The 24,029-nt window shown below is 35.1% G+C and overlaps 1 protein-coding gene across 1 annotated transcript; it reads right to left on the bottom strand.

Moving 5' to 3' along the window:
* Positions 1-1,964: 1,964 nt before the first annotated feature.
* On the bottom strand, positions 1,965-23,608 carry VTA1 (vesicle trafficking 1). Its single transcript, XM_010177290.1, has 6 exons — positions 23,468-23,608; positions 22,731-22,806; positions 19,850-19,961; positions 12,113-12,286; positions 10,241-10,321; positions 1,965-2,371 (listed from the first exon to the last, which is right to left on the bottom strand). Exons 1-6 carry the CDS (start codon positions 23,593-23,595, stop codon positions 2,226-2,228), a joined length of 717 nt encoding a protein of 238 aa, XP_010175592.1. The 5' UTR covers positions 23,596-23,608; the 3' UTR covers positions 1,965-2,225.
* Between the last annotated feature and the right edge of the window lie 421 nt (positions 23,609-24,029).

The raw sequence follows: 24,029 nt of genomic DNA, 5'->3' as shown, positions 1-24,029 counted from the left end.
TTAATTTCTTTCTAGGCAGAAAGAAGTTACACATTTGTAAATGATCACTCAAAATAACTGCCTATGGCTTTTCATTGCTTATCTCTTTTCCAGTGATGATTCCCTGGTTTCCTAGAGAAATCTAGAAGTTCAACATAATCATGGCCAACAGACAATCTTTTATACACTTTAAGAAATACTTAAATACTCATTTGCAACCTTCTTAGTTATGTACTTCAATTTCATACAATTGAATCATGCCTCCAAAAAAATTTAATAAAAAGCCTCAAATTAATAGGGTATGATATCATAGCTTGCTTCTTTTCCATGTAATACAAAAGCCCCAAAGTTCTTTTAATTATTTTATAAACAGAAACAGGAAAACTGTCTTTCCTTCTTCAAGTGCTGGGGACTGAAGCTGGTATTAGTAAATATCGGTATGACCCCCAAATGAAAGCAACCTTTGTTTTTTTATAGCAATGCAATATGTATATATATTTCTACAATGGATCATTTCTGGATCAATGTTTTGCATCTTTCTTTGTACTGAAAAGCAGCTTTTCCAATCACAGTGTAACACCACAATAATATACATTAAATAATTTACAGTAATTCAGTCTGACACTGAAGTGAGAGATCTATCTTGCATGAAGCACTGTACAAAACACAGGGTTATTGTCCAGGTCTGTACAACATTACTGTCAAAAAAGTTTCAGACTGATTTATTCTAAATTTCCCAAAACAATTAGAATTTTCTAATCTAAATCACTGTCCAGAATAGCATGCTATCCTGTATCGGAAAGCAACAGAATATCAGATGCTTTATCTATGAAATCTCAGTCAACTAAAATGCATAAGCATACATTTACAAGTTTCATACTACCCTTTTCAACCCTGCTGTCAAAGACTCTACACTCTTAAAAAGGATATGACCAGCTAAACTTTAATGCATACTTATGTTTGATTTTCTTTTCCTCGTCTTTTTGCTTTGAACATCCAGACTTATTGTAGTTGCTGCAAAACAGTGCAGTTATAAGGAAGACATGGATTTGATCCGGCAGCTTGGAAAGAAATACAGGTCAGACAAATATGTCATTAAAATTATTACTTAAATCAGACCATGCTTTAGGGTGTACTCAATTATTATGTCACATCAGTTAAAAACCTACTTATTCTTTCTTTTAAACAGCATAGATGGATTTTTAACAATTAAGAGCTCTATAATTGCAAAGGCAGACCTCATAAAGACTCAAAATTCAGTTTACAAGTTATTTTAATTAAATCCCAAGTCCAAAAAGTCTCCACAACAAAGCAGACAGGAAGAATATTATCTGGAAGTACAAAGCTTTATGACACTAATACCAGAGATGAACCTACACTGCTTTAATGGCTAAAGAACAGGCCTTTTTAATATCCTCTTAAAAAGATGGAACAGCTATGAAGTAAATCCCCCTAAAAGTTCATGTTGTTTAGAATCTTTGCCTCCAGTTTCAGGATCTTCTCTGATAGATATTAGTACTTTATCTTAATTACCCATACATATACAAAATAATAAGTGTTCACACAGAAGGAGTAAGAACCAATAATCAAGAATACGTGTAGCAGTCCATATAGTTGTGGGGGAATTGGGTTGGAACACCATCAAAATTACTCTCTCTGAAGTATCAAGAGATGTTTTTTCCAGCATGTTTTAAAATGAAATACAAACGTCCTCAAGTCTCCCTCAACTTTGACTTATGACTTGGATAATACCCAAATAATTTATGTATAGAAAAAAGTCCTTCCCATTGAGGATCTGTCAGCCTTCCCACATGCTCTCTTTTCAGGAGGAAAACTTAGTTACCATTTTAAAGCTATCATACTTATTAAATAATAGTTTGAAATAACAAAATCAGAGTAAAAATTTTAACAGAACATTCTTATGCTGAACTTTTTTACAGATGCAGCATTTTCCCAATCTGGTAACATTGCAAGATTAATTCTAACTCTTGAACAGTGTTCACAGTACCTTCTTCAGTATTTTGCTTACATCAAGACACTGCATTCATGTTTCTAGCTCCACCATTTGCAAAATGAAAACAGAGATTCCTACTGTACCATTAATTGCTAATCTGACACTGAAACAGTGATTTCATTGTCATGGGTGATGGGATTAAGAACTTCTGTATAACTCCACTCCCCTAACAGGTACAGTAATAAAGTGTTAGATCTTTAGGCAAAAGAGATGAATATGTTGGATAAAGGCTTCATTCTCTGCCCGTAATCAGTAACTTGAGGGCCTTCTGTAGATTCTGCACAGCAGTGCTCACATCTTCATATTGCAAAGCACTGCCAGCATATTTGCAATATTTTTGAGCTCTGGCAAAGTCCTCTGGAGTCAAACGGACTTCCCCTGCAAAAACATAAGTATTACAAAGTTACTATAAAAGAAATCTTACTGAGGCTTCCTTTCATGATTTCTGTGTTTTACTTATACTTGTGGCAATATTATGAAAACCAGGCTAATGTTTGTGGTAATATTACAAAGACCAAGCGATGGTGTTTCTTCTGTTCATTTCCCTTTTCATTCATATAATGCTTAAATTCTTTGCTGTTGGCTTTAAAAAAAAAAAAAATAAGAGGACCTTTCTAAACACTGGTATTTGTATGACCCAGTGCCTTTCAAAAGCAAATCAATACCTTTGAGAAAGATCTGCTCTTCATCTAAGGCAAAGGAGAGCTTTTTTATAACAATAAATTAGCTGTTATGTTACAACCTGCAAGAAACAAGGACAGTGGTTTTCGTGTTTACAGTATAATTACTGTGCTCTCTTCTTCAGGAATAATACAAAGTTAGAAACTGCTCCTTTTCAACTGGAATAACTTTTCAAAATGTAAAAGCACTTCTCACTGGCATGTTTTTGCACATTTTATATTTCTGTTTTATCCAAGTAATGCCTATGTTTCCAATTTTATGCAAGACGACTGAAAACAAGATTGATCTCATTAAATGCGACCATTTTTGTAATACTGGAGAACACTAGCAAAAAATATTCTCATAATATAGTATAAAACAATTAACTGTTGTTTACTAATCAGAATATTTTCTTGACATAAGTTAAAACATTGGAAATTCCGTAACACTCACATACATGCATTCAGTCTTCTAGAAAGCACAGAAGGGATTTATGCCTTAACTGGCAGAAGATTTAATATGCGAATAGCATCACTGATGTGTGCATAAAATAAAGCACAGTTATGTTACTGTACCTCTTTCTACCCATGAATTCACTGAGAATTTTAGGGCTTATCCCATGCCACTCCAATAACCTACGGATAAATTATAAAACCTTTACTCATGTTCTTTGAGAATAACTTAACTTGTAAAAGACTGATTTTTATGCACATGGATAAATAATTATATACAATACTAAAGAATTATGTATTTATTTATTAGGTTTCCCACATAGTATCTTACAAGCAATGAACAGATTTCACAGATTAAGAAAAAATGTATTTTAAAATGCATCACAGATTTTATATAAAATTGGTTAAACAAAGATGTAGCAAAGTGCAGCTTTCTAATTTTAAGCAAAGACATGAATATACTTAAATGCATTTTTTGTGGTACAATTTCAGTTCGCTAGATCCCTTTCTTTCAAAATAAAACTGTTGTTAGCAATACTGTGAGAACATTTACTAAAGAATCTCAGCTCTTATCAGAAAATGTCTATTATATTTGCTTTTCCTTTCCCCAATCTTACTATTTAAGAATAGCTTTTGAACAAATAAAACGGAAAACTTGGGAATATTAAAAACCAGACTAGTCTGCTGGTTTTCAAAACAACCCTACCTCAATAAAAAGCAGAAGGGTAAGTGCTCTTAAGATTAATTTCATCAGTTTAAAACATATACTCTAGAAGTCTACTTATTTTCCCCTCAATAAATAAATATAACCACAAAGTAACTGTTGAATATGACAAATTGGTGGGCTCATTATCATTGCAATGTATGTTAGTTTACTGCTGAATAAGTGAAGCCACATTAAATCTCTTAATATACATACATATGTGAGTACATATGCATGAGGGAGTGCAAAAACACAGGCACACACTTAGGTTATTTTTTAACGTAAAGAAAGTCACAGACTAAAAGCAGCTGGGGTCAATCTGCAACCACATTACTGAACATCTTTAAGGAATTAAAGACCAAGTTCCCCTCAAAGTGGCTTTATGCTATGATGCCAAAAGAAACTACAAAATCATTCTTCAAAAACTGGCCAAGGCATCAGTCCAGTATTCAACTGATTTATTGGAAGGAAGCCTGAATTCACCAGTCTAATCTTATTTTTACAGTATGAGCCCTATTAATGTTTTGCTGGCATAAAGCCTTATTTATTATGAAATCTACTTCAGATGCTTTTATGACATAACTTGAGGGAAAAAAAATAACAATATTAAATTTATAAACCAAAGTTTACACAGTAAGGGTGTTGATCTTCTGATGTGCTCAGTGGCCTCAGCTCCTACTTAAGTCAGCACCTCACAATGGATAAGCAGAACAGAAATAACACAGCTTTGGAAGTTTTGAAAGAAGTTTTGAAAACTTAAAGAGTTTTCAAAATAATGTGAAACAATTATAATGTCTGTACTTACATCAAAAGCATAACCACAAAAGTTACTAACTGACTTCAACTTACATATTCTAAGATTTAAGCAGCTTTGGGGAAAAAGAAAGCAGCTTTGCAGAAAAAGACCTGGTGGACACCAATTTGTCCATGAGCCAACAACCTGCCCTTGTGGCAAAGAGGGCTACTAGCATCCGGGGCTGCATCAAGAAAAGTGTTACCAGCAGGCGGAGGGTGGGAATCCTTCCCCTTTATTCAGCACAAGCGTGGCCACAACGGGAGTACTGTGTCCAGTTCTGGGTTCCTCAGTACAAGAGACAGACTGACATCCCAGAGAGAATCCAGTGAAGGGCCACAAAGATGATTAAGGGATTGGAGCAGCTCTCATATGAGGAGAAGCTGAGAGAGCTGTGACTTTTCAGCCTGGAGAAGAAAAGGCTCAGAGGGATCTTATCAATGCATACAAATACCTGAAAGGAGGGTGCATAGAGGACAGAGCCAGGCTCTTTTCAGTGGTACCCAGTGGCAGGACAAGAGGCAACCGGCACAACCAAACGCAGGAGGGTCCTATCTGAACATGAGGTAACACTTTTTACTGTAAGGGCACCTGAGCACTAGCACACGTTGCCCAGAGAGGTTGTGGAGTCTCCATCCTTGCTGAGATTCAAAAGCTGTCTTTTGAATTAACATTGACATTTTTTCTCAAACTTCTTCCTTCAATGCTGCAAATTAAACCATGGGGAGAGTGCAGGAGCAGGGGTAGACAAAGGACATGGTCCTGAGCAACCTGGTTTACAGGACCCTGGCTTGAGCAAGGGTTGGACGAGATGACCTCCAGAGGTCCTTTTCAATCTCAACCATCATGTGATTCTGAACTCTAAAAATCTCAATAACATTGAGATGGGAAAGTATTTATCCTGAAACAAATCTGCTTCTGTGTTAATCTGAAATTATTAGCATAGTAGCTGTATTTATTACTGAAATGTGACAGACATATGGAATCCATAAATGTCAACAAGCACGATTTCATACAAGATGTATTTCATACGATCTATCTGCTTCTCCTTGGTATCCTTTTCTATCCATCAGATGTCTTTCCTTTTTATGAAGTTGTCCAAATACAAGGTAGCTGATTTAAGAACATTTTGATAACCCAACTTGGTGTATAAAACCAGTGATGACAAAGGTAACTGAAATAATTTTTGAAACAAGATGCTCTTTTTTCCCATTAAAGCACTTAAGACATTTGAAATATAAATCCTCAAAGATTTCTTCTTAAGATCATGAAAACACGTAAAATGGCAAATTATTATTTCTACTTTGTGCATAGAAAATCAAACATTATTATACACACAACTTGAATGGACAAATGGTTTCCCTATGCTATGCCACCTGTGGAAGGGAGCATGTGGTAATATAAGAAGATTTTATAAAAACTGTGTAGCACAACCATTAATGCATTTAGTGTTAGCAAAATCTAGGGCTAATATTTTTTTTAAATTAACTACACCAGAGAAGTGCACCCACACATTATACAAAGTTGCCGTGTAGCTCTACATTCTCATGACAGAGACATTAACCAATACTTCATTGCAAAAGCTTTGACACTTTCAAAAGTCAATGTTAAACTCTGAAACCTGTTCCCACAGGACAGGACAATTATTGAAGGATTCATGCTGACTACGATCAAAGGAATACTGTTACTTTAGCATAATTTTCTTTTGATAAAATATTCCACTCTTCTGCACCAGAAGTTTATCTCTCATCATAGTATTAATCAAATTGCTTCTACCATGTTATGGGAATGAAAGAAAATATATAAGTTGATTTAAAAATACATATTTGCTATTACTACCAGAAAGAGTCTTGCAGGAATACGTGTAATATCCTGTTTGGCTATGCCTATACTAGCACATACAATAGTGCCAGGGAATGTGTCTCAGCACTCAAACTTGACTGTCTACACTGTCAAACTGCTGGAACAGACTCCCATACAGTTTTGGCCCATGCAAAGGAGCACTTTCCCAAACAATTCCTGGGCACGACTTGTGGTTAGAGCAGGCTACAGATCATTCAATACTGGAAGCCTTCACAAACTACCTTTCTAGAAGGTTTAAAAGTTTCATATTCTGGATCTGAGTAGTTCTGTGCCAGCTGTTCTCAGTGTCAAATATTTACAGGCGTGTTTAATTTATTAGTATAGACACAGACCAATTGCATGAGTTTTAATAAGGCCAAATGCCGGGTTGTGCACTTGGGCCACAATAACCCCTGGCAGCGCTGCAGGCTTGAGGAGAAGTAGCTGGAGAGCTGCTGGGCAGAGAGAGACCTGGGGGTGCTGGTTGACAGCCGGCTGAACATGAGCCAGCAGTGTGCCCAGGTGGCCAAGAAGGCCAACGACATCTTGGCCTGTATCAGAAACAGTGTGGCCAGCAGGACCAGGAAAGCGATCACATCCCGGTACTGGGCACTGATGAGGCCACACCTTGAGTACTGTGTTCAGTTTTGGGCCCCTCACTCCAAGGAGGACACTGAGGTGCTGGAGCACATCCAGAGAAGGGCAAGGATGCTGGTGAAGGGTCTAGAACACAAGTCTTATGAGAGTGGCTGAAAGAACTGGGGTTGTTTAGTCTGGAGAAAAGGAGGCTGAGGGGAGACCTTCTCGCTCTCTGCAACCACTTGAAAGGAGGGTGTACAGAGGTGGGGGTCAATCTGTTCAACCAAGCAACAAGTGATAGGACAAGAGGAAATGGCCTCAAGTTGCGCCAAGGGAAGTTTAGATTAGATATTAGGAATAATTTCTTCACTGAAAGGGTTCTCAGGCATTGGAACAGGTTGCCCAGGGCAGTGGTGGAGTCCCCATCCCTGGAGGTATTTAAGAGCCATGTACATAGTGCTTAGGGACATGGTTTAGTCAAGGACTGTTCAGTGTTAGGTTAACGACTGGACTTGATGAACTTAAAGGTCTTTTCCAATCTAGGCAATTCTGTTATTCTGTGATGCTGACATCGTGTTGAAATCATGGAGCAAGTGTACTTTGCATTGGGCTAGCTCTATGGATCTACTGGAGGGCAACACTGATCCCTTCTTTCTGTCCAAAGGAAACTTCAGTACCGTAAGAAAAATGCATCTCAAAGTCTAACCTCAATACATAGCCAGGTTCTAGCCCTAATAAAAATATTGCAACTCAGGAATTGGGGAAGGCTTCTGGGTCCCACAGTTTAGTATGTCTGTTGTAAGATACAGGGATTTCTGCATCTACTTACAGGTCAGGGAACAAGACTACTGTGGAACAGAGTACTGTTGTCATAAAAAGGATTCTTCAGCAACATGAGAAGAAAGAATATCTGCTGTTATTTTTACATGTCTAGCTGAAGGGAGGATGCTTTTGGTAATGACCAAGCATGCATGACAGGACGGTGACAGGCAAGGGCAAACACTTCCCACTGCTCTCAAGCTTCTTAATTTTATGCATGCAAACAAAACTGTTACTGTATCTCTGCTGATTGACATATCCCTTATGCCCTCTCAAACTCCTGCGTAACTGACAGCATATTTTCCAAGATGTCAAGAACCAAGGATCTGTATGAGCTGTATTATCTCTTTAGGTGCACTTTTACAAAACTCCTTCACAAGAATGTAACACTTTAAGCTGTTGCAAGACTCAAACTTGTAGTGACACAACAGATGTGCAGAGTAGGAATGCAGGCATGCAAATACTCAGGTTAGATCAAGTTAAGAGATTCATCACTGTGCTTAGCAAGGGTCTTAATCTCTTAATTACAGGATAGTAGTTATTAATTTTCATAAACACAGGGTATCTTAATTAACTCAATTCCTTTTTATTTATATTTATGTACTTATTAAATCAGGTTATCACAGGTAAGTGGCTAGAGGGAGCAATGCACTGATGCTACCCAGATATCAAATAATGGAACTTCTAATACTTAATGAAGAACTAAAGTTTAAATCAAAGTTATGACATTTTTGACAACCAGAATTAAACATTCAAACCAAGAGCAATGATGACCAAAATTTTTAGAGTAGTTATCCAAAAACCTATTAGAATGATTGTCTAGAGGATCACGATAAGCTGGTTAAATATGAACGCTTTGTTGCAAAACACAAAGTTTACAGAGTTACTACAGCAAAGCTTAAGTAAAGCGTTCAGCTGTTTTGGTTAAGGAGCTACCAAAACCCCCGCAACAGCCCCCCAAACTCAAAAACTATCACCAAGTTTAAATGGTTCAGCTACAGGTCTGAGGTATTGTTTTCAATAAAAATGAGTTAACTGCCACATGAAACATTACAAAAATACACCAGACAAACAAAAGGATATGCCTTTTATTCTTCAAGAGAATGCCAAAGGTTAATGCATCTCTATCAAAGGTAAATTTTGTTAATTTATCTTTTTAACTTTTTAAGACATATTCTACAAAAATGGCTTCCTAATATATTAAGATGCAAACATTCTTAAGCATTCTTATGACAGCAGACTAAAATCAAGCTAAATACTGAATTCCTATTATAGCATTCCATTGAATCAAAAATGCTTTTTCAGTAAAGCTGGTATTTTAACAGAGACATCCTCTTCAACAGGATAATAAACAGATTATCTAACCAAATATTCATAAGTTACCATATATAAGAGTACACTTATCTAAACTCAGTAGTCCTAACAGGCAACATTTGACTGCATCTAGTACTGGAACTTAAAACATCAATGACATATACTATCAGCTTTCCTGAGAGGAGGATAAACTGTAGGGTAGAATGTGAATAGATTTCCTGTCAGGACTTCTAGACCTCCTCCTCACTCAACATCCACATTATATTGCCAAAACCAATCAGACTAAAGTTACAAACAGATGTAACTTATCTTTTTAATTTGTTCAAATGCACATCAGTGTTCAAATTAGAATCTAGGATGATTCCAGCTTTATTGCCAGTTACTGCTCTTTCACAGGCCACGGCTTCCCTAAGGTTAGCATTTACGTGTGCACTTCAAAGCATGATGCATGCGAGCAGACATAAAATACATGTAATATAGGTTATCAGTGATCAAAGACAGATGGTATTTTAAAAGATAAAAGCCTTGATTAAATGGTACATCAAAATGACATCATTAGTAGTACCTTATAAATTATTTCACTTAATACAGGCACTACTTATAATCAACAAGTACGCATAACACTTATGCTGCAACAGAAAACACCACTGGAATGTCATGATTATTTAACAAAGTAAATAAATAACTTACATACTGATCTTGTAGAGGAAATTTTAAGTAAAGGGAATGTGTATTAATTACTAAAAATATAATTTAGCAAGGCCATCAGGAATATAGGCTTTGCTAAGTATATAAAAACCTCACCTGAGAAGCAGTAACATAAATAATTAAAAAGCCTAACACAATGCTAGCTCATTGGTTCAAAAAAGTCAGACAGCACTAATCACACAGGAGCAAAGCTTTCAGGAACTATTAAACTCTTAGCAATACAACGTTTAGATGAAGTCCCTTTAAAAAAAATAAATCTGAATCAGTAGCATTCAGATAACGATGACATTATTTCTCAAACTCCTTCCTTCAGTGTACGGGAGACACACAGGATACACCACGTCCATGTAGAGACAATAAAAATACCACCACCTTACCTGCAGACTGAGCACTGTAAAGGGAAGGATCAACTAGAGGAATATTCTGAGGAGCAGGCTGAATGGTGTTACTTGTCACTCCTACAAAACAGTGCAAAAAATTAAACTTGTGTTATTTTTATTTATAGACTTTAAAAGTAAGTAGAAAAAAATAAGAAAATAGAACAGGTCAACCTAATGACTCCATGATTTTTAAATTAAGCAGCGGATAGCTTCCTGATTCTGAAAGTCTATAATAATTTTTAAACCCTCACTTCAGACTACAAATGTTTTATAAAATAATACAGAAGAATTTACAGGTTGTCATTCATTTTACCAGTACAGTATTTCACAGAAATTTAATTTCAAGCACTAAAAAACCCAAAAAGCAAATACTAGTCCAAAAGACACTGGTTACCCTAGAGTATTAGGGAAAACCTACTAAAAGAGAGTAGGAGTAAACCTTATATTTGAAGTTTAAATTCTGCCTTTTAGTATCAGTCTCCATCATTGTATTTTTAAAGCTCCATGCCTGCCATCTCACACTTGCAAACTATTTCCTCCCTAATTCCTTCGAAAAGAATTGCTGAGGATAAAAAAACTAGTTAGATTTAAAAGGGAAATGGTGATGCTAGAAGAAACAGTATTTTATGCTCTGAAGCATTCTTGTATCTGTGTTCACATTTTAAACACTCTAATTTGTATTGGTCCAAAACTATATTTTTGCATACATCCAGAACATAACAGACTAACATAAAGTTATTTCTACAACATCTGCTATGTAGGAAGATGGTAAAAATCACTTTTCTAAATTATCTGGTATTTCATGGAATTATTGATGGGATTAAAACTAAGTAATATAAAGAATTCATGTATTCCATCAAGTACATATTCCATAATTTTCAGATCTGGTAAAAACAAACATTTACCTAGGCCAAATGTAAAAAATACCACTCTCCCCGTCCCAGACCCAAAAAGCCCCACCTATCTGAAGGATTTCCCTTTGATAAAGCTGAAAAAAAAAGAGCATCCTGAACTTTTCATAGGGTGAAGTATTTTTAAAATGAGAAAGTAAAAGAAAAGGAGAGGCTGTGTGACAAAAACATCTCGTATGTTCTAGAATATAAAAAATTTATCTGAACAATGAAATTATCATCAGGATTGAAATCCAGAGTTTTTATTTTTTTAGTCTTATTAAGCATCACTATAAAAAGGTAACGTGAGGTAAAAAAGTTGTATTCACAAATAATTCAAAAAAAAAGAAAGTTGTATTAATACAGTAACTGGGAAGAACTCTGGATTTTTAAGAACGTAATTTTGGTCCAAAAATGACACAGAACAAGAGGAAGGATGTAGAAGCAAATATCTTTAGCAGTAGGGACAAAATTTCCATTAATAATACTGTTTGAAGTCAATCACACTGAAGTACTTGCATGGGAAAAGGAGCATAACTGTTACAGTGTTGTTGTAACACTTTCAACACTATGTTGGATATGTTCCCACATAAAGAAGCAGTCTATCTGCACCAGGAAAGCTAAATCTGAAATGAAGTAACATCATTTCATCTATCAAGTGAAAAATTCAAATGGTGCTTTACAGATTAGATGTTGTAAAGCATTATTCTAGAGAAGAAAAAAACATTCTGTCTGCAGGAACAATAACTCTTTCAGTCCATATACCTCTTGTGGCACAATGCTCCAAAATATGAATTACATATTTTAAAAATCATAAAAACATAAAAAAAAAATTCCAATGGCATTTTTACAATGTTAATTTAGGAAGTTACTTCTGACATAGAATACCTATATTATTTTACTTTATATGTAATGGAAAGAGGGCTAGAATTTACCTCTCAATAAAGGCATGAATTTTTTGGGTGTGATTCAGACATACCTGTATTATGAGGTACTTCAGCTGGAGTGTTGGCTGGTGCATGGGCACCTGGTGGTATATGTATGCCAGTGTAATTACTAGTTGGTATGTTGTTAGCTTCATATGTAGATGATGATGTTGGTTGAGTTGTTCCACTATGGAGAGAAGATGACCCTGCTTCTTCCCTTTCAGCATCTGCTAAGATGACACAAAATAGGAATTACTGCAACTCTTCTGTAAAAAAACACTTGAAAACTTAGGCTTTCTTTTAAAACCCCCTTTCAATTTTTCGTTAGTAGAAAAACTGCCACCACTGTGTGACATAAAACATTTATCAAGCCAAACCACCCATGGTTGATGTGACAAAATAAAAAAGCAACATACTAGAAACTCACACACTTTCAAAGATCTCTTCTGCTTAAATTGAAGGATCATCTCATTACTGGTCTGAATTTAAATAATTTGTCTCATTAGTACAATCTTTATACTTCCATATACAACAACCACAATAGTTGAACAAGATACTACAAATATGCAGTAATCCATATTTTAATATGTACATAAATCAGAATATGGAAAACTGTAGTTGCCTTACAAACTCTTTGTAAAAAGAACGACAGTGTCAATCCTTCCATCTCATACCAAGTAAACAAACCACAAATGAATAACAAAAAGGGTGAACTTTGGGAAAGTAATAACAAACAAGAAAACGAAATGCAGCTTAGCCAAGTTATTACTGTATCTAGAACAGGTAGAGTATGTAATGTGCTATGAGAACAACAACGCAGTTTAATATATCCCATAACATGTACAAAAACCATATATTATTTTTCAGTCTAGTCATGCTGTTAATGTTCTGGTCTAGTTTATGCAATGTTGCTTTGAAGGCGAACGGTCCAATATTATTAAGCAAATGATCCAGTTATTTTAGAATATGGTTAAGTTAATTTAGAATATGGTTGATTTCTGCTCCTTAATTTGAATTAAGTTCTGCTTAAAAAAGCTAATTTTCTTCTACTGTGTATGTGTTGATCTGTATCAACAATGTCAGGTGGAAAAAGCACAGTTTCAGGAATGGCTTTGTTCACAGCCAGTTCTTGAAAGGGAACAAAACATATGGGAGCACAAAACTTGTATGCATCTAGTGCTGGCAAAATAAATGTTTCTTCTTTTTCTTATGAAATCCACATTGATCTTCAACTATACAAGATCATGTGTTACACAAACACCTCTACTGCTTAATAATTAAACAGTCTACTAGTACAAGTATTACTATTGAAAAGATCAGAATTTTTTCCCATATAAGGTCCTCTTCCTCACAGAAAGAGTTCAAGTACTACCTTTACCAAAAACAACTAAGCAACTTCAAATTCACAATACTATTCACTACAACAAAGGCTATAATGCAGAGTAAAATCAACAGTATTGTCATTAGGACATTTTTACTGGACTTTAATAAATACACAATTAAAGAATATATTTTTTGGTTTATATTGCAAAGTTGTAGGAGTTTACTTTCATTTAGAAAATCAAAGTATGAATAAACAAATTCAGAAATCTCCCAAATCCACAGTGTAATACCAAGAATCTTTACTTAAAAGTACTAAAAAAGCAAAGAAACCTAGAAGCAAAGTTTTATCAGGAGTGTCAAGTACAGCTAGTAAATTTTAATATAAAAACACAGAACACGCTAAAATTTTTGTATGTTACTTTTGTGAAAATTACTTTCACTTGCCGCAACCAGAAATTATGGCTGTGGTTTTATGAAGTTATTTCTGACATATGCAAACAAACATCTGGCAGATTTCTGGAAGGCAAAAGATATCTTAAGGTGACAGATTTTCCCTTTGCTGTATTTTTTGCTAGCAACTCACACTGCAATATCATGTGGCTAATATGCATGGAAGTAAAATTAAATTTGTTCAAACTGGCAAAAAAAAGGCAAGATCCAAAAGTAAATACCGGATATGCTACCTTTTAAATAGTAACGCAATGATAGGAACAGGCTATTGGTTGAATGTTGTATTTTTCAGTGGCTTTGGTGTTAATTAAAAAAAATATTGTAATGGTTTCAGAAAATAAAATTCAGTTTAACATAATCACAGAGACGTACTGTACATAAGGTTAATGAAACAGTTATGCACAACACTCATCATGCTGTCTGAAGGTAAGGCTGCCCGAGTTTACTTGTAACACTGTTATCAATTATTTATAGCTTGGTCAAATTGCAGCCATAAAGCTAGATTTTCCACGCTGGGTGCCTGCCTAAAGCTAGTATTTTTGGAAAGCTGTTGTAAAAATTACTAAGCCACTTTTGAGAATGAAGGATTGGGGAAAAAACATGCTTTCATTGTACTTAGTATCTCAATTGCCCAGATTTAAACCATTAATGCATTTATTCCTTTTTTTCTGCCCCCTGCAGCTTCCTGTTGCTCTTATCTGGCTATTCAGCCCCATTCTGATTTCTCTCTCTCTGCACTAGGACTTCATATCCTATATCTGTAACTCCTTGCCCCATACTCCCAATCTTCTCTTCAAGACATTCCCAGTTTCAGCTTCAAACTGACTGCATAGTTCATGGTCTCTAGTCACTCCTGTAAAAGTGCAGTGCTGTAGGCAATGCTAGTCATGGAAGATATGAACTCAAATGGTTAAAAAGTCTGGCAATGTTATAAACAAAAAAAGCAATGAAAAAAAAGTGTTAAAAGCGTTGAACACCCTTAATAACAGTGCCTGTAAGAGTCAAATTCACAAAAGGGAGATATACTTTTTAATCAGGCATATATATCAAGAGATCAAGCTCAACTGTTTGATTTGCTCATTATGCAATTGGCAAATGTTGAACTGTATTAAACATAAAAGTAGCTTTGTTTAAATTAACTCTTCTTAGGTGTTTAAAGTGCCCAAACGTCATCAAAGCATTGTAACTATTCTTTCTGCAAAGTAAATATTTAAAATATTCTTTATCAAAGACTAAAGTATTAGAACAATTTTGAGATACGTGAAGAGTTTAAAAGCAGTGCTAAATAGAAGGATTTCAAGCTACTGGAAAAGAACGCTTAAGTCAACAAACTCTTTTTAAGTTCTGTGGTTAGAACATCCATAATGTTATTGAAAAACAAATTCAATTCCCATTTCCAGGGAATGAATGCTAGAAAAATTAGAGAACTAATTTCTCATAAATCAATAATTAATAACTTAGAAGTTCCTTGCAATTTGCTTAAGGATGCTGAAATGCTAGGCTGTAAAACAGTGACACAACTGCTTCAGTTCCAGCCAAGTTTCTTGTCTTGGAACCTCATCAGCCTCTATGCTTGGATCCCAGCATAATGAATTCTCTTTAGCTTGACATGTTGCTATAACATGCAGAGTGTAAGGTTCTACAGGAACACTGCTTTTTAAAAATACATATATGTATATTTTTTTCCCAAAACATTAAGGATGGACTTCAAAAATCCACCAACTTTTTATACACTGTTCTTTCTACTAGTTGGGACTAGAAAAGTTTCCTGGAATTTTACAATATAAATGTAGAATACCTATTAAATATTGCAATGAAAGTGCTGACATGTAATATATTTTACTGTGGCTATACTGTGACCATTTAGGAAATTTTTCATCTTTGAAATTACATTTTTAATTTTTTTCCATTAGTATCAAATCTTGTTGCATGACCTAGGGCTACTGTTAAGTGACCTTTATGTGTACTCTAGGACTTATATTCCAACTGTATTAATAAATCAAGTATGTAATTTTAAAGTTTCCACAGTGGCAACATGACAAAAGCATCCATAAATCCAACAGCAGAACTGCATAAAGCATGCCTATGTTACTGTAAAAACATCTCCAAGAGTTACAGTATGGCTTTCAAGAATCACAAAGAGTAGCACTTTGGAAAAAAACGGTAATTTGTCAAGTTACAGAGACCTAGTTTCACTCTGTTTAAACAGACTTTTCCACTTACAAGGGGAGGAAGAAAATGAGCAAGCACAAAGGAATGGGGAAGGTCCAGCCATACATTCAAACAATGCTACTTTTCTTCTTATGGTGCACAAAGCAAGAATTAACACCTTTTTTTAACTGATTCTTCTAGTAAAAATTAATTTGCATAAAATTATTGTCTTGGTTGTGTAAAGCATTATGGATATCTACACTATGGAGTTAATTTCCAAAGATAAACGTCAAAAAGTATTTTTAATTTCATTGCTCAGAAAAGAGAGTGAGAAATTCTCTTACTATCTGAAATACAATTCAACAAATAAAAGATATTGCCAAATTACAGATATTGCAGGCTCCCTATCAATAAGGATGTTAAAATTTTGTCTCATTGGTGATGGTTGCAGCTGGAGTTGTATCATAAGTGCCTCTCGCACCAGCAGTTAAGAAAACTGTCTTGAAAAAGATCCTATGTTGAAGAAGAAATTAGCTTGCTAATGCTTCGCTTCAGATATAGCTGTGCCTAGACTGGAGCATATTTCAGTGGGTAAGATTGCTATTCTGCTGTTTAAGCCTGTAGGGCTTCTTTAGGTATGGAAAGCATAATAAAAAGAATAAACTGGAAGCTTGGAAATCAAATTGTATCATACTCATCATCTGTTCATAAATATTTGAATTTACTTATGTTGTAGTGTTTCTAGAGTATTAATACCCAAACAGTATTTTAAACTGGAAACTGCAAAGAAGTTATAATTGCCATCCAGGCTCTTAGATACTTTTGCTTACTGTTAGCAAAATAAAGGCTAACAATAAACAGGGATAGATGTTTAGTACACATTCTCATTTTAAAAATGGTGATGATGTATTTTATTTATTTATTTATTTGTTTGTTTGTTTTTAGTGTAAGGAGACTATAAATGGTAAGAAATTACACTGTGAAGAGTCACTTTTCAGACTTTTTGGGCTAAATTTGAACCTCAGGCACTCTTACCTGGCCCTCTCCTTTCCACCCATTGATACTCTTTTTCCATATACAATTAAATTATTTTTTCAAGAATCATAAAAATGCTGAAGGATCCCTTGCAGGTTACCTGGTCCAATTCCTCACTCACAGCAGTGCTAACATAGATCAGGCTGCTCCGGGCACAGAATGGCTGAGGTTGGAAGTGACCTTTTGAGATTAACTAGTCCAACCTCCCCTTCAAGCAGGGTCAGCTAGAGCTGACATTTTCCTTGTTGCAACTTGTGTCTATTGCCTGTTATCCTGTCACTATGCACATCCAAGAAGAGTTGCTTAGATCTTCTCTTCACTCTCCCATTAGGTGTAGTTTAAAACAGCATTAAGAACTCTCCTTAGACCCACTCAACTTCACCTTGTATGCCATGTTCTCCAGTTCATATTTGGAAGACAACAGAAAACTCATACTTCAAGCAATATAGTATTTTTTAACAAAGGTGGGCTTTGAAGGAGTAAGACTGCCTGCCTTCCACTTCCTTATACTTTGCTCACTGTCTGATAAAGGTGGTAAGCTAGACAATTTTTATTCATGCTACTTTGTCACTTTTTATCTTCTGCTGCACATTTGTCTTCTGCTAAAGAATCAGCTTGCATCTGCCAAGTGGAATAGGATTCTATACCTTACTGGAAGAAACACCAGTTTAATCTTTCTATAAATAGTTGGTCATGCCCATTCTCCTCTTTCTTCAAAGATGAACAAGAAAAAAACTTCAAAATGTGAGATCACATAATGAAAAGATTGAGAACCAGAAAAGAAACCAGTTTTCTAATGTGTTGACATGTTTAAAATAAAACCAATATGCAGAAAATGACAAACTTATTCATAACATATTTGAAATGACAGGTTCAAACTTCAAAATCCACCTAAGACCCAAGTACAGACCTCAAACATGAATGAATGGAAACAAACACTTGTGTGTGTGTGTATATATATGTGTGTGTGTGCATACATGTAAATATATGGATCATATGTATTAATACATATGAACATAAAACTTTATGTAGCCACCTCTACAACTACTTAACAAGTTAGATTTAGCTCTTTTGCACTTGCAGATTTATTGATTTATTGTTTTTTTTCAGAAAAATTTGCGTTACTAAATTCAAGTTTAAGCTAAGAGATAAATGAGCATCAACTTAAGTGGCATTTATGCAGGCCAAAGTCTTGTATACTAGCTCAGAGAAAAATGTCAAATCATTTAATGTTCTTACTTGTTTCATTAGGTATGTGAAGAATTATACAGAGGTTATTGTCATTGTGCAGAAGCAGTCTAACTTAATTTGCATAATGAAAAAATCCATTCCAAAGACATCCTATTTCCATAAGAGATTCACATTTAAAATTCGTATTTCAAGCTTCTGCACTGACTAGGGAGGAAAACAAAGAGACCCCTTATTAACGAAACCAATTGCTATTAAAAGCAACTGGTGAAATGTAAAAACAATTAAACATTCATAAAGCATTAAGCATAGAAAAACTGCAAACAGTGGAAAAGTAAATGTGTGAAAATATTTTGGAAGTTAATTTAACAATTACGTATTAGTTTTATTTTTATGTATTCCAGAAATGCACAATTTTTTGCATGTATTTTGCTTTTGTCAGTAACTGAAAAGGATGGTCAGTTCATGGAACAGCAATACTATTATCTGTTTCACAGTTTAACAAAAATCGTTTTGTAAGTGATTTAATTCTCGTGTCTATCTGTGAAGCTTCTGGATCTATACTTTAGAAACAGGTTGACATTATAACATTTAGAAATAATATGGCAGCTCTGTTTTGATTATTTAGTTATTTTTAGTAAAAATACACATAGTGACATAAGAAAACGGAGCTGTCTTTCTCAGAATAGGTTAGGGATGTGATGAGTGTCCTCTTCTAAGACAGTCTGCTTAGTATGTGTTCTGTCCCTTCATGGAGGGGCTAGCCTGCATGCTCATAGTGGTGGTGTCTGTCTTAAAAAAGCTCTAAATGAGAAAGGTCTGGATGCTCCTGACATTTCTTACTGAAGAACTAATATTTTTAAATTAGCAGCAGAATTTAGACAGGTCTGAATGCATTAAATCGAAGACAGTAAAAATTACAGTTTGGGAGGTTTTAAACAACCTGTTCTGATAAATGTTCATTTTGGTATGTGGGTGGCCTTGTAAATCACCACTTTTATCTAACAGTTAAGGAGGTAACCTCGAGGAATCCTGTACAAAAAAATCAGTTAGCTGGAAGAACACAGAGAGTAACTAAAAACACAAGGAAAAGAGGGATGAGTGACAAAGCAGCAGGAAATCCTCTCTAAAAAGAGTAAGTCATAAACCTATTTTGAAAACCACACTATAATATGGGGAGGAAGGGCCTGTCTCACAATCAGGTGTTTGAAGTTGAATTAATCTCCAATCAATCTATTTTCTATTCCCGTTTAACTCCTGAGGGAGGATAAACTGGCAAAGGGACCACAACTTTATAGAACAGATTTAAAAGAAAGACTGTGGGTAGTGTTAAAGAAATGCCTGTTCTGGTCCAAAGGTGACAAAGCCTTCTTAGAGAGCAGCCGTATTCAAAATAATAAGTCTCCACTACAGAAGAAAGAAAATAAATATTTTATTTAATAAATCAATAAAATAGTAAAGTCCAATAAAAATAACAGTAGGAGAAGCAGAGAAGAAAAAGTAGAAGGCTGCCCAACATGAATGGAACTTTAAACAGAGAAGCTGTGCTTCCTGTGGGGTGCTCCCTGAAAAACTGTGCATACCACCACTTCAGTCCTGGCCGAGCCCCTCTGCTCTTTTAAAAAGAAAAGGCAAACACATACCAAAGCTCTCTCCTTCCATTCCAATAGGCCCAGGCTGAGGAGTCTCTCCATTCTTCAAGCAGTTATGAATGTATGCTGCCTTCCACCTGGCGTACTTCCTGTGCTGGATGTTCTGGGGGAGGGAAAAGGCCAGTCATTTTAACCACTCACTTCTGAGAATTAATGCATTCAAAACAGAAATATAAGCAGGTTTTTGACCCTGAGAAGAGATTATAACCCTAAACTGCTTCTCTGCTATTATTTGACACCCCTTTAAAGATAAACGTGTCAACTAGGTTTTCACAAATTCTTCTTTTCACAAAACATGAGTGATTTATATAAATGTCAGAATCTCAAGTATTTTGAGATTTTCCATTTCATTTTTTAAAATATACTTTACTGTTCTTAGCAACAACTTTAATATGTCAAAAAATGAAATGAAGATTGGCCGCTTTACATCTTCTGGTACTGTTACAATGGTGTTTTTTTAATCCAGGAAGAGTTCTCAATTGTTATAAGAAATCTTAAACCGACTATGCAAATCAACTACTTTGTCAAAAGTTGTAAGAGAAATAACCAGTTCTGACAGCTATGAGACAATATATTTCAAGGAACAAGGCTGAATATAAACAGAGATGAGAAATGTGGAAGGATGAGTGCAGTACTTTGTCCAAGTGAACAAGGCATGCAGGTTGCACGCATGCAGGTTCACATCAACATCATCACCTGCAAGGTATTAGTGATCTCAAGTTTTAATAGTAATAATCACAGGTACAGTGGTTTGGAAACTGAGGTAGACAGAATTTTAAAAGTCCTGACTAAACTTATATCCAAAGCTTTTGAGAATTAATAAAATGAAATTCAAAATTGTATTTCACAATACCTATTGTGCTGCCATCTAGAACAGAGTTGAGAGTGACATTATACTGGATACCTCCAGCAAGCTCCCTTGCTCGTATTTAATACACTGTTGTCCACCAGGATGATTGCACAGCCCAGGAGAAAGATATGGTCCTTGTTTGCACAAATAAAATGTTCTCCAGAATTATTAAAATGCACTCACTATACCTCAGAAAGGAAAAGTACAACTGGAAAACCTGGCTTTCTGTTAAATACTTTATTTTTATAACCCTTCCTGACCAGGTAGTGTTACAGATGAATTCTTTTATCATTCACCAAAATACTAGAAGCCACAAAATGCAGAAATACACATCCAGAAATACACATCCAGAAAGAAATACACACTTTTAGAAAAGAACTTTACGCAAGATTTAACAGTCTGTACATCTCCTCTCCGTTCCAATACCCCATTATTTCACGATAAATGCTTTTGTAAGGGATGTCTGTACTCAGGTGCTGGCAGTCAGGGGTGGCAGGAGTGGTATCTGTGAGGAGAGACCAGGGCTGCCCTCTGCCAGACACAGTCAGCTCCAGCAGATCCAGTGCAGGACACAGCTGAGCCCCTCAGCCAGGCTGGTGGCACCTCTGGGAAAGCATATTTAAGAATGAGGCAAAAAAACCCCACTAAAATGTTGGACAGAGAGAGGAGAAGGGAACAAAGACTGTTTGATGTGTGTCATTATGCATCCTAACTGCAAAGCTTATCATTCCAGAACTGAGCACCTAAATTTTGTTGCTTTAGTTTGTTTTAATATGCATTGCTGTCCCTTTTTGGAAGGCTGCCCTGCTGTATGAATGTTGCTATTAAGGCAAATGAAAATAATACTGTTATCACACAGCTTCTCACTGAGTTGACATGTCTTGTAAAACATGCCTTCCAGAAAATCCTTTTGTCTAGTTCTAATATTGAGATATGGAATATCCATTGTTTACTGTGTCACAATCCATTCATACCACCCAATACATATTATTTACAATACCCATTTTTTTTATTTTAGGTCTCAAGTATCTGCCTTCTGTGCCTTCTGCTGTTGATTTAAAAGCCTTTAACAATCTTTGAAACTTGTCTTCATGAGTCAGTAGCAGCCTTCTCTAATTTTTTTTTTGTTTTCCAAAAGTTACCAACTATATTACGACATTTTCAAAATAAGCTTTTCATTCAGTAAATTTAGCAAAGAAACCTCATTTTTAATTTTCAGAACAAGGAATACTTTTTATTAAGAGTACCTACTCCTCTATATCTGAGATCAATTCTTCTGTGGGACATGAATAACAGAGCAGCTGACTATGCACCTAATCAAAAAGTTTGTTTTAAAACAGACCAGGAGACTATTTTGGTGTGCCTTAATAAAAGTTACAATGATCTTGTTTAGACAATTCTGGAATGCTTGTTGGATTGAAAAATTACCCGTGAGCACCGTGTTAGTTACTTTAGTAGATAATTTTTTGAATTAAAACATTATGTCCTAATAGCCAGATAGCAAGCCATTGTTATGAAGTAAATTCACATTCTTCCAACTTATCACTTTTAAAAGTTGGGTTTGTTGCAAAACCAAATATATCTGTTCTAACTAAAACTGTACACAACTCTACCTCAGTTACTAGCACTAAAGTTACTGCTTGCAGGGTAAAAAAAGTGAAGGTGGAAAAAGCATGGAACCTTGCATCATTTTTCCCTATAATCATTCCTACTTGCTCAATGTAATGCTATGTGTGTCACAGTAATCATCAGTCTTTGCACTTCTAACTGACACTTACTGTCATGAAGCATCTTTTAACAGATAACAGTTATCTAATATTTCACATATTTGAAATTTATTTTAAATACTTAGCACAATTACTTATGACTTACTAACATGTATTTGACTACACAATTACAACCTATGTTCTTTGAAGCTCATATTTACAAATTATAAAAAACAACTTTACAGAACTAAACCAGTAATTTGCACCTGTGCTAGAAAAAGTAATCAGATAATACACTGACTTCCCTAACACTTACCTCTTCAGAGAGCTCCCCAAATACTGTTAGAACATCTATCAGCAGACTGGCAGTATAAAAGGACTTTATCATGTTTCTGTAAAACAGAACTTGATCATGTCAGTCTCTAAGTATCACATTTTAGAAGCTGGCATTTTAGATCATACTGGTTTATTTCAAGTCAATCATCACTAATTTTTTTCTTTTAATCTGATGTCACAGAACTTACTTCACAAGGTTTAAATTTAACAATATATTAGTTAGTCTCCTGACTACTATGCAGAAAGTTTTCAGTATTTTTTTAAAGCTAGTCACCTGTTCTGCACTTAAGTTTCTAGTTTGGAATGTTCAATACAGGAAATAGGAACATGGTATATTATCTCAGAAAAAGCCTAGCAACGTCACCAACATGCCATAGTAATTGCTGTAAATCAAACCACATAATGTATCATCACAATTATTTTAACAGCACTGGACAGTAAAAACTATAACATGCTTGGTGCCAAGCTCAGTATTAGCCTCGGGATTTAGAAGCCTTGCCCATAGGTGAGCAACCTCCTAAAGAACACAAGAAGGAAGATACCAGTTAATGTGTGAAGTTAGAGACATACATGTAGTAACAAAATAAGTTTTCTGAAAGAGAAATTAATGCATTAAAGCACAATTCTTGTAGCCAGTCAAACTAAAGAGAGTTTGGATTTTCAAATTTCCTGACTAGTATCTCAATTCAGATAACAAAACCAAAGATTTTCACCTACTTATGAAATTGCCCAGCTCTGTCTTCATTGTCTGCATACAAAAACATTTTCAAAGCATAATTCTCCACATGAGCAGAACCAACAATTTCCTGAGTAATTGCTTCATTATCACCAAATTGCTTTTTCATCTGAAAAAAGTTTAAAAAATACATTCATTACATTATGAGACCCTAGCAATTCTGCAATCTAATTAAAACACAAGAAGCTGATGCTGATTTAGACAAAGCCAAGTACCATTTAAACAAAAAAAACCCCAACCAACATACACTTTAATTATTTTACAAATTTCCAGCTTCTAACATAACAAACGCTAAAGAGAAAGCACATTTTTTCAGAGGGAGAAATATTATTACTAAGTAGCTCTGAATACCATCTTCAATCACAAAATACATTAAAAATAAAAAAAAAACAACAAAAAAAGTTAAAAAACCCACTCCAATATTGAGAAGAAATACCCACAGATATTTTTCCCCTTACTATCTGAATGACCAAGCACTCTGAAGCCTGTGTCAGGATTCAACACAGTTGAACTGATAAAGTAATGCATGCTTTATAAAGGTAC

This window comes from Antrostomus carolinensis, unplaced genomic scaffold (assembly GCF_000700745.2).
Source record: "Antrostomus carolinensis isolate BGI_N321 unplaced genomic scaffold, ASM70074v2 scaffold23370, whole genome shotgun sequence".
NCBI classification, from domain to species: Eukaryota; Metazoa; Chordata; class Aves; order Caprimulgiformes; family Caprimulgidae; genus Antrostomus; species Antrostomus carolinensis.
The sequence above is the reverse complement of the archived record's forward strand: the minus strand, read 5'-3'. Positions and strand labels throughout refer to the sequence as shown.

What these genes read in the sequence shown, in the direction of transcription:
- VTA1 (XM_010177290.1), bottom strand. Translation starts at nt 23,595, where the DNA reads ATGAAAAAGCAATTTGGTGATAATGAAGCAATTACTCAGGAAATTGTT. An exon ending in AATGGAAGGAGAGAGCTTTG is followed by an intron (nt 12,287 to 19,849) that starts GTATGTGTTTGC and finishes TCATCTTAGCAG; the next exon opens with ATGCTGAAAGGGAAGAAGCA. An exon ending in TGAAGTACCTCATAATACAG is followed by an intron (nt 10,322 to 12,112) that starts GTATGTCTGAAT and finishes ACTGTTTTGTAG; the next exon opens with GAGTGACAAGTAACACCATT.